Source organism: Psammomys obesus, unplaced genomic scaffold, assembly GCF_907164565.1.
Source record: "Psammomys obesus unplaced genomic scaffold, mPsaObe1.curated_primary_1811, whole genome shotgun sequence".
NCBI lineage: Eukaryota > Metazoa > Chordata > Mammalia > Rodentia > Muridae > Psammomys > Psammomys obesus.
This window is the reverse complement of record NW_026596131.1, coordinates 3,216,541-3,226,946: the sequence shown is the minus strand read 5'-3', so window position 1 is coordinate 3,226,946 and position 10,406 is coordinate 3,216,541. Positions and strand designations below refer to the sequence as shown.

Genomic DNA, 10,406 nt, shown 5'->3' with positions numbered 1-10,406 from the left:
CAGCCGCCGCCGCCGCCGCCGCCGGCCTCCGCCAGCAGCGCCAGCGGCCCGGGCCGGGGGGGCCGGGGAGGCGGGGGCGGCAGGACGGGGGGCGGGGGCGGCCACCTGGCCCGGACCACCCCGGCCCGCCGCGCCGTCAACAAAGTGGTGTACGATGACCACGAGAGCGAGGACGACGACGAGGAGGAGGACATGGTCTCGGAGGAGGACGAGGACGAGGAGGAGGAGGACGGCGACGCCGAGGAGACCCAGGATTCCGAGGACGAGGAGGAGGATGACATGGAGGAGGACGACGATGACTCCGATTATCCGGAGGAGATGGAGGACGACGCCGACGACGCCAGTTACTGCACGGAGAGCAGCTTCAGGAGCCATAGTACATACAGCAGCACTCCAGGTACCCACCCAGGCCGCCTGGGGACTCCCTCCTCCCCTCCTCCCCTCCCCCTGGCTCGCCCCCTCTCCAGTGCAGTGCATCCCCCCTCCCGGCCCCCCCCCCCCCCGCCCCCATCCCCGGCCTGACCCCCGCGCGGGGGCCTCGGCGCGTCTAGTGACAAGGAAAAAAAAAAAAAAAGACAAAACAAAACTAGATTTGCAAGAGGAAAGAGGCGCATTGTTCAAAATGGAGATCGCATTGTTGCAGTTTTGCAGGCCACACACTCGTTCGCCTTCCTTCTCTTCCCCTCCCTCTCTTTCCTCTTCAAAATTTGTGCCAAGTGCGGTGTCTCCACCTGGCAGGATTGAAACTTTGGCACACACGTATCCATTGAGTTCGTTTTTTTCTCCCCTTGGTTTGGTATGGGTATTTTGTTTATTTTGCAATGAAAGAAGCCTCTTGCTTTGCAAACCGTTGCATGTCTAATGCGTTTTCTTGGAGATTTAAAAAACAAAACCTATCTGTTCCTTAAAAGAGAGAATTCAGATATCGTAACACGTGTAGACGCGTTTCCTTTCCTACCCCAAGTTCTCTAGTGTGGGAACTGTTTTGGAGGAAGGGTTGCTTGGTGAGCGGGGAGCCTCGACTGGTCCTGTGCGTTTGTTTGTGTTCTCCGAGTTCTCTCTGGGCGCGTGCAACAGTTGCTGGTAAATGGCTGATTAAAGACCAAAGCAGAAAACCAGACCAAACCAAATTTGGCAATCCTTCCGATTTAAAATCACTTTGGTTAAGTTCCAAATAAAAGTGTAACACCACAGGGCCGTGTGTCCTAACCAGTTTGATCTTGGCTTGGCGTTGGAGATGCAGTTTCGTGGCACCTGTTGCAGAAGATGTGTAGTTAGTTGAGCATCTACGCGTAATTGCCAAAGATGAACTTTTTGAAGTTACAGTGTGGAAGGTGTCAGCTTGGATCCGACAGGACTTTGTCTTGTTATTTCTGTTTCTGAGGGAAAAGCCCTTCCTGGGTCAGCGGTGGATTTCTCCATGGTGATTTCTCGAATGTTTTCTCACATCGTTTCTTGCGGTTGTCCCTGAGTTGTGTGTCTTGTTTAACTAAAAAGCACACATACAGTTGCTCCTAAAGGATAGTTTTTTGGGGAAAAGAACCTTAACTTGTAGCTGCAGACTATCAGGCTTCTCCTTTATGTGTCTACTAACCTGGATTAATAAAATCAAAACCTAATTTTAAAAACATTTACAAAGTAAAACTCATGACATCTGAGGGTTTTTTTTTTAAAAAACATTAATTAATTTATTTTATGTATATGAGTGCTCTATCTGTATGTATACTTGCATGTCAGAAGAGGGCATCAGATCATATTATAGATGGTTGTGTGCTGCCATGTGGTTGCTGGGAATTGAACTCAGGACCTCTTAAAGAGCAGACAGTGCGCTTAACCTAACCTCAGAGCCATCGTCTCTCCAGCCTCTCAGGGTCTTTCTTATGAGAGCTTGCTGTACCATTTTCAGGGAAGATTTGGGTAGTAGAAGTGGTTAAATGTTTACTTTTTTTTTTTTTAATTGCTTAAGTTCTTAACTGTTGCAAGTATGAGAGTTAAACCAGATTAGATTGTGTTAACATCAAGTGAAAAAAAGCTGATTTCCTTTGCCTGTCTGTAAGAACAGTTGCCTAGTTTAGGGGGAGACCTGGAGGGAGACTATCTTTTACAGGTTTCATTTCTTTTCAACTTGGTTCAGTGTATCTTTTATAGTAGTAGGCGTTACTTTAAGAGATTATGCGTTGGCATCTTTGTACTACCAAAAGCCTAAAATTGAACTGAAGACCAACATACAGTAGTGGAGGAAGTTAGGTTTTTAGTTGGAACTGAGGCATTTTGGCAGGGCAGTTCAGCCAGCTTTAAACTCCTTGACACCCTAACACACAGTACTGAGGAATTGATCGCAAATGCCGAGTTAAGTTGCTGTGTGTGGCTGGAGGTTCTTTTTAAACAGTCACATAAACCTTGTGTACTTTTTGTTGTTGTTGTTGTTGAGACAGGGCCTTTCTATGTAGTCCTGGCTGTCCTGGTACTTTGGTATATAGACCAGGCTGGCCTTGAACTCACAGAGATCCACCTGCCTCTCGGCATCTAGAGTGCCTGGCAAGCTTGTGCACTTACGCTATCTCAGTGGCATTGGGAAATGTACAAGTGTCCAAATGACACTTGTATCCTACCTTGGTGTTCAGTCGTCTTACGTTTATGTGAATAACTTTATGGGGAAATTTTGATCTTAAACATTCTGTAGCTCCTAACAGACATGCACATGGCAGAAATGCATAGAAGATTGATTGGATAAGTTGTTGTTAGTAGGGAAGAAACTTGATGATTCTGTAGTAGGTACCATAACTTAAAGTTCGGTTTTAAGAAACTAAAGTTGGTGTAATTAGATTTGAATAAACTCTTCAACCAGTAACACTAAAAGCAGGTCTTGTTTTGTTTTGTTTTTGTTTTTCATGACAGGGTTTCTCTGTGTAGCTTTGGTTGCCCTGGAACTCACTCTATAGACCAGGATGGTCCCGAACTTCCAAAAATCTGCCTGCCTCTGACTCCAGAGTGCTGGGATTAAAGGCTGGTGCCACCACTGCCTGGCTAATATTTTTTTAAAGAACTTTTAGAAAGTTGTATTATTATTAGGTTGAAAACTGTGTGTGTGTCTGTGAGGGTATGTGAGGGAGGTGTAGTGTAGGTGTCTTCAGGAGCCAGAGGTATCAGGTGTTTTGGAGCTGGATTCCAGATGGTTGGACTGTCTGACATAGGTGTTAGTGAAACGCAGGTCGTCTGGAAAGAGCAGTGCGTGCTTGTCAGCTTGGGCATTTCTGCAGCCAGAGTACACTGTTTTAAACTGCTCTTTGATGTGGCCTGCCGGCCTTTTCCTTCCTTTATTGGCTGTGGAGTTATCTTGAGTGTTTGGTCTTTTGAAACAAATTACTTCTTTAGATGATGATAAAAGGGTGCTACATTATGAGTTTTTGACTTTCAGAGTCTGTCTACTTGTTTTTTCATGAGTATCCGTGATGGCAGTGAGCTGGTTAAGTCAAGAATATTGTACCATCCGTTTTATTTGTTGGTACTTCTGGGAAGAGGCTTCAGGTCAGTGTGTATGAGTATGTGTGGAGCTAAGATACACTTATGCTGCTCCAGGACAGTCAGGGCTACACAGAGAAACCTTGTCTTGAAAAACCAAAAGAAAAAAGGTATACACTGAAGAGTAGGTCCAGCTGGGTGGTGGGGTGCACATCTTTAGTCCAAGAATTCTAGAGGCAGAGGCAGGAGTTTGAGTGTAGTCTGGTGTACATAACAAGCTCCAGGACAGCAAGGACTACATAGAGTGACTCTGTCTCCAAGAGGAAAGTTGGGGGATGTGTGTTGTATTGTCAGGGCTAAAGAGGAATGTGCTTTAGTAATGTAGACTAGGATGCTTAGTTGTTGTAGTTTAGCGCATTGACTTGAGCATTACTGGCATATCAGACCCCTGGTGTAAGAGCTGTGGGTGTAGTTCCCTTGGTGCAGTGTTTGCTTAGAGTGCACGAAGCCCTGGCTTTCATTTCCAGCACATAAACTGACATACAGGACATGCCTGTAATCCCAGTACCCTGGATGTGGAGACAGGAAGAATTTAGAAGTTCATGGTCATCTTTAGCTATATAGTGACATACACAGCCTGGTGATATCGATCCATTGCCTTAACTAACTAAATAGTATACAAGTAGAATTACTAAATAAGTTACCTAAAAAATAAGTTTATGTTCTAACAAGTAATTCGTTGACCTATTTATTGAGTACTGGGTAGGTAATGTAACTGTTGATGCAGATAGTCTTAGGGTTTCTGTTGTTGTGAAGAAACACCAAAACAGAAGCAGCCTGGGGAATAAAGAGTTTCTTTGGCTTACATATCCTGACACAGTCCATTGAGGGACGCCAAGGCAGGAACACAGACCTGGCAGAAACATGGAGGCAGGAGCTGATGCAGAGGCCAAGGATGAATGTTGCTTACTGGCTTGCTCATCATGGCTTGCTGAGCCTCCTTTCTTTTAGAACCCAGGACCACCAGGTGAGGGATGGCACAAATGCCCTACATGCTTTTTGGATCTTTTGGAGGCATTTTCTCAATTGAGGTTACTTCCTCGAAGATGACTCCAGATTGTGTCAAGTTGATATAAAACTAACCAGCACACAGATATTATTAAAGTCACAGACTTAAAAAAAAAAAGATTTATTTATTAATTTATGTATACAGTGTTCTGCCTGCATGCCAGAAGAGGGTACCGGATCAATCTATAGATGGTTATGAGCCACCATGTTGTTGCTGGGAATTGAACTCAGGACCTTTGGAACAGCCAGTGTTCTTAACCTGTGAGCCATCTTTCCAGCCCTAAAGTCACAGACTTTACAAGTTTATTATTACTTATTTTTTGTGGGGGAAGTTTCAGTTAGGGTTTCTCTGTGTAGCCCTGGCTGTCCTAGAACTGTTTCTGTAGGCCAGGCTGGCCTCTCAAACTCAGAGATCCCCCTGCCTCTGCCTCAGCCTCCTGAGTGCTGGGAGTAAAGGCATGCCCACCGTGCCTGCCTTTAAAGTTTATTTTATTGGGGAATTTTTCTTTTGCGATAGCACCTTATTCCAGGTTGTCCTGAACTTACTGCCGTCCTCCTGCCTCAGCCTTCCAAGTACTGGGAGTAAGGTGTGTGCCATCACACTCTGCTGATTGCTTTCGTTTTTTTCCCCACAGGGCAAATACTACTGTAGGGATGGTGATTATTAATGCAAACTTGAAATTATCTCAGTTTGCTTAAGTTAGAGGTATTTGGTTGACTAAAGCATTTATCTTTTTTTTTTTTTTTTTTTTTTTTTTTTTTTAATTGGTAAAAGTTTGAGTTAGGGGCCTGGAGATATGGCTCAGTGCTTTAGCACATTTGTTGCTCCTGCAGAGGTCCCAGGTTCCCTTCCCAGCACCCACACGGTGGCTCTCACAACTCTGGTTCCAGGGAACCCAATGCCCTCTTCTGACCTCCTAGGGCATTGGGCACCCGTGTGGTGTACATAACATACATGCTGCTAAAACACTCATTCCCATAAAGTGATTAAACCTTAAAAAGTACATGTATAGGGGGCTAGAGAGATGGCCCAGAGGTTAAGAGTACTGTCTGTCTTTGCAGAGGTTCTGAAGTCAGTTCCCAGCAACCACATGGTGGCTCGCAACCATCTATGATGTAATCTAATCCTCTCTTCTGATGCGCAGGCATACATGTACGCAGAACATTGTATACATAATAAATAAATAAATTTTAGAAGAGTTAGTTCATCTGGTAGGCATTATTTCCTGGTGTATTTATTGAGAAGGACTGTCTAGAAAAATCTGTGGTGTTCTACCTCTTCACCCTCTCACCAGCTTTGTGTACTGAGATTTGACCCTAGGTAGGCAAGTGTCTATGTACCCAGTCTTCTTACTCATTTTTAGACAGGGTCTTGTTACGTTGCCTTGAATTTGGCAATCTTCCTGCCATAGCTTACCAGGTAACTGTGCACTACCAAGCCAAACAAAAAAATCTGTTTTTTTCCTTCCTTTTCTTTCTTTCTTTCCCTCCCTCCCTCCCTTCCTTTCTTCCTTCCTTCCTTCTCACAGGGTTTCTCTGTGTAGCCTTGGCTGTCCGGGAACTCACTGTGTAGACCAGGCTGGCCTCTAATTCACTGAGATCTCCCTGCCTCTGCTTTCCAAGTGCTGGAATTTAATACATCTGCTGTCACTGCTTAACTCTTTTTTTTTTTTTTCCCCTTCCTTTTCAATCAGGAGCTCTAGGCCCTGGCTGTCCTAGAACTCACTCACTGTGTGGCTGGACTGGCCTTGAACTTGTGGCTATCCTTCTGTCAGCCTCCCAGTGCTGGGATTACAGGCGTGTACCACCGTATACTGCTCAGAAAGCGCATTTTCAGTAGACATTGGGTAGAGTTCTGACAGCACATTGAAATTTAGCATTCTGATAAAAACAAAAAAGATTTCATGTTATTCTTGAGAAGAATGGCCCTTGCATTAGACTTCTGGGAATATTTAGCTATTTTAAAATTTGGCATCTTTTGTGACTTCAAAACAAAATCCTGGTATCCTGGGAGCCTTCATAATTTATGTCCTCTAAGGAGTATGACAGCAGAGGTTGGTGGCAGATGCGCTGAGTGAGTGGTGCGTTTCCCCAGAAACAGAGTGCAGTACTCCACTGGCAGCACTCACTCCTTCAGTGTTACCCCGGTGTGTCTTTCTAGTACACACATGACTCCTGATTGCTTCAAGGGCGGTACAGAGTGGAGACTTGGAGAAGGCAGGATCTATACCCTGGTTTGGGTTTGGCGTGGGCAGGAGCTTCCGGGATGGTCTTGTCGGTCGGTCTAAGGAGGGAGGCGGAGATGGGAGCAGCATGATCTTAGCACGGTAGTGAAGTGTGGGCAGTGAGTGGGAAGTGGTGTTTTTACCAAGAGTTGGGGTGATGAATAGGAAGTCAACTGTGAAGCTGCATTTGATACCCGGTGCTGGGCAGTTCCCCAGAGAAGCAGGCTGTGGCGGTGTACGTGCCTGCTGAATTAAGGATTGGGTAGTTGGCTGATCCCAGGCATTACAGCTCTGGAACTCTGAGTGGATGTGTGGTGTTCTCATCAGCAGGACTGCGGGTGGAAGCTTGAACTGGCCCCACCACATTAGGTCTCAGAGATGTGCTGGGAGCCTCTGGTGTCACCCTTCCCCCTCTACTGAGAGCTGCACCTGTAAGGTGGCCTGAAGCCTTCTCTATCTCACAGATCTGTGTCACATGCTTCATTCTGGCTCCTGGCGTCAATCAGAAAATCTGGGAATAGTGGGGTATGGTCTCAGTGATATGTTAGACTTTTCTCCAGGATTCAGCAGGATGGCTAGGAGGAAAGTGAGCTAGCCGCTGGGATCTGGATGACTTCTATAATCCTGCATGGCCATTCAACCCAGGAGTTTTCCTGGCTTGACCCACAAGTGCAGAGAAGGACAGCACCAGATAGGCTTTTGCACGAAAGCAGTGTGATCCGAGATGAAAGGAGAGCTGTTTTGACCATCAGTGCCTTTGGAGGCTAAACTTTAGAATTAAAGAAAAGTGAGGACCAGGAGAGTTAACTGCGGCCAGGCAACATGATCTGTGAGTAGCGCTGAGGCATCTCCTACATTTGTGATAGTGAGTAGGCTTGCGCGTGGCTCAGACTCACTCACGCCCCTGGCCCTGGCCCACGGCGTATTTGGAAGTGAGGTTGTGCACAGAAATCTGTGCAGCAGTATCTTTGAGGTTGGAGCCAGGAAGGAGCGCTGGCCCCTTTTGTTAGGGCCTCCTTTTCTCACCCTTGAGACCCTGTTCTCCCTGCGACTGAGACTTAGAGAAGACATCACAGATTGACAGGGTGTAGAACGATGGGCAGCAGTAATCTGTTGATAGAGCATGAACAGCTTGGTCCAGTCTGCTTGGACTCATAATCCTTGCTGTTTAGATTCCTCCTGTTCATCTTGGTCCATTTCTTTCATTGTCTTAGAGTAGTTAACAATCTCACCTTCATAATTAAAAAAAAATTCTTTATGTGTGTGGGTATTTTGTCCATGTGTTTGTCTATTCATCACATGAGTGGCAGGTGCCCTCAGAAGCCAGAAGAGGATGTCAGGTCCCATGAGGTGGTGTTGCAGATGTGAGACACCATGTGGATGTTGAGAATTGAACTTGGGTCCTCTTAACTGATGAGACATCTCCAGCCCTGCAAGCTTCCTAGTTTAACAGTGACCTCCATTCTAATTTTTTAAAAAAAATGTTTTTGGTTATTTAAAGAGATGCCTTAGGAGACGAATTTTTGTTCTTTAGGTCCCTCACCCCAACCCCAGACCAGGTCTTGCTGTGTAGCTCTGGCTATCTTGGGACTATGTAGACCAGGCTGGCCTTGAACTCACAGAGATCCACCTGCCTCTGCCCGTCTCTGCCTCCCCAGTGTTGGGATTAAAGGCTGTGGGTCACTATACTCAGGCATTTGGTAGTTTTATTTTGCTGTCTGGTTTTTATAATTTTTGAAAAAGATTTATTTAGGTGTTTGAGTGTTTTGCCTACATGTGTATATGTGTACCAGGTGTATGCCTGGTGCCTAAGAAGGTCAGAAGAAGGTATTAGATCCGTTGGAACTGGCATTATGGATGATGAGGAGCCTGTATGTGGGTGCTGGGAGGTGCTGGGAACTGAACTCGGGTCGTCTATATAAGAACAGCAATCAACTTCTAAGCCACTTTGCCAGCACGCAGTACTGTTATTTTGAGACAGACATTCATTTGGAAAAAAATTATTTAGTTTTATTTGCATTGGTGGGAGGGTGTCAGAATCCCCTGAAACTGTAGTTGCAGACAGTTGTGAGCTACCATGTGGGTGCTGGGAGTTGAACCTGGGTCCTCTGGAAGAGTAGCCAGTACTCTTAACTCCTGAGCCATCTCTCCAGCCCCCAGAAACTCATTTTGTAGCCCAGTTCTGGCCTGGAACTCAGAGCAAACCTCAGCCGTCTCACTGCCCAGATTGCAAGTATGAGCTACCACACCCAGTGTGGAAATGAAATCATGCAGGAAAAGTGATGCCTGAAATTTAGGGGCATTTCCCATAAACCTAGCACTGCCATAGTCCGTGTGGCTTGCATCTTGGAACCCAGGCTCAGGGTCCACAAGAGAATGAAGAAAAGACGGACATAAGTACAGGGGTCAGGATGGGTTTTCTCGCTGTGGCAACCTGGAAGAACCCTGAGCATGCTCATTAGGGTGCAGCACAGCGAGAGGGGTTATTAGTCTCCACAGGAGGCGTCTGAGGGCCAGCAGTCTCAGACTGCACATACCCGTGTGGAGCAGGCGCTTGCTCTTCTCTGCACACGCTGACCAGTCTTCATAGGCAGTCATATCTGAATGTTTGAGGAGAGCTTTGCCATTCCTCTTGAGTCTGCTTCACGTGGGCAACGGCTTTGCCAATATCCTATGTGTCTGTCGGGCTTGGAGTTCTTCAAAGGCAGAACCCATGTCACCACACGCATTCACTCAGGGTTTCCTCCACTCCTCACGCCACATGGAAGGCTGAGGCGGGAGGCTCAGAGGATCATGAGAGCAAGGCTAGCCTGGGTATGGAAAGCAAAGAGGAAGCTAGGAGTGATGGCCTTAATCCTTTTGGGATTAAAAAAGAAGCCAGGCATGGTGGCGCACTTAGGCAGATCTCTGAGTTTGAGGCCAACCCAGTCTACAGTTGGAGTTGAGTTGCAGGACAGCGAAGGCTACATAGAGAAACGCTGCCCCAGAAAACAAAGCAAAGAAACAAACAAACAAATCCTAGTACTTGGGAGATGGAAGCAGGGTCATAAAAAGGAAGGAAAGAAAATACATTATCAAATTAATTGTGGTGTTTTACACTTATTTATTTTGCACGTGCCAGGGGCAAATGTGCCACAGGTTTGTGTTAGGGTCAGAGAACAACTTGCAGGAGTCCATCTGTCCTTCCATCATGTAAGTTCAGGAATTGAAGCAGGTGCTCAGATCATCAGGCTTGGCTGCAAGCACCTTTATATGCTGTGCTGTCTGGCCAGCTCTAAGTATGTTTTAAATGATTTCTTTGCTACTCCATATCTAACATTTTTGTTTTGTTGCACAGGGTTTAAGTATTTTTGATTGCCTAAAGGTACTCAAAATAGTGATAGCTATTTTTCAATGGACATTGACTAATTTGATGAATGATTTTAAGCAGGATTTTTGAAATGTTTTAGGTTTACTTTTTTATGCGTACTGGGTAAGTGTTCTTTCTCTGAGAACCAGCCCTAGCCCTGTCTTCCCCCGCAAGGCAAAATTCATTCATCATGTAGTACAGGCTACCTTTGTTTGAGTATTTCATAGAGAGGGAAGGGAAGCATATGCAATCCAGCACTTGGGAGACTGAGGCAGGAGGATTGTGAATTCAAGGCCACCCTG

At 45.9% G+C, this 10,406-nt stretch overlaps 1 protein-coding gene across 5 annotated transcripts in view; it reads left to right on the top strand.

Annotated features, from left to right (window-relative positions):
* The first annotated feature begins 96 nt into the window (after positions 1-96).
* Bptf (bromodomain PHD finger transcription factor) overlaps positions 97-10,406 on the top strand; it is a 103,660-nt gene continuing 93,350 nt past the window's right edge. For 3 of the 5 annotated variants that reach the window (XM_055592071.1, XM_055592069.1, XM_055592070.1), the window contains exon 1: positions 125-397. In XM_055592071.1, coding sequence (XP_055448046.1) covers positions 193-397 — 205 coding nt within the window. In that variant the 5' untranslated portion in view covers positions 125-192. Of the gene's footprint in view, positions 398-10,406 lie in introns of all 5 variants that reach the window. The other 2 variants (XM_055592073.1, XM_055592072.1) reach the window with 2 other exon arrangements.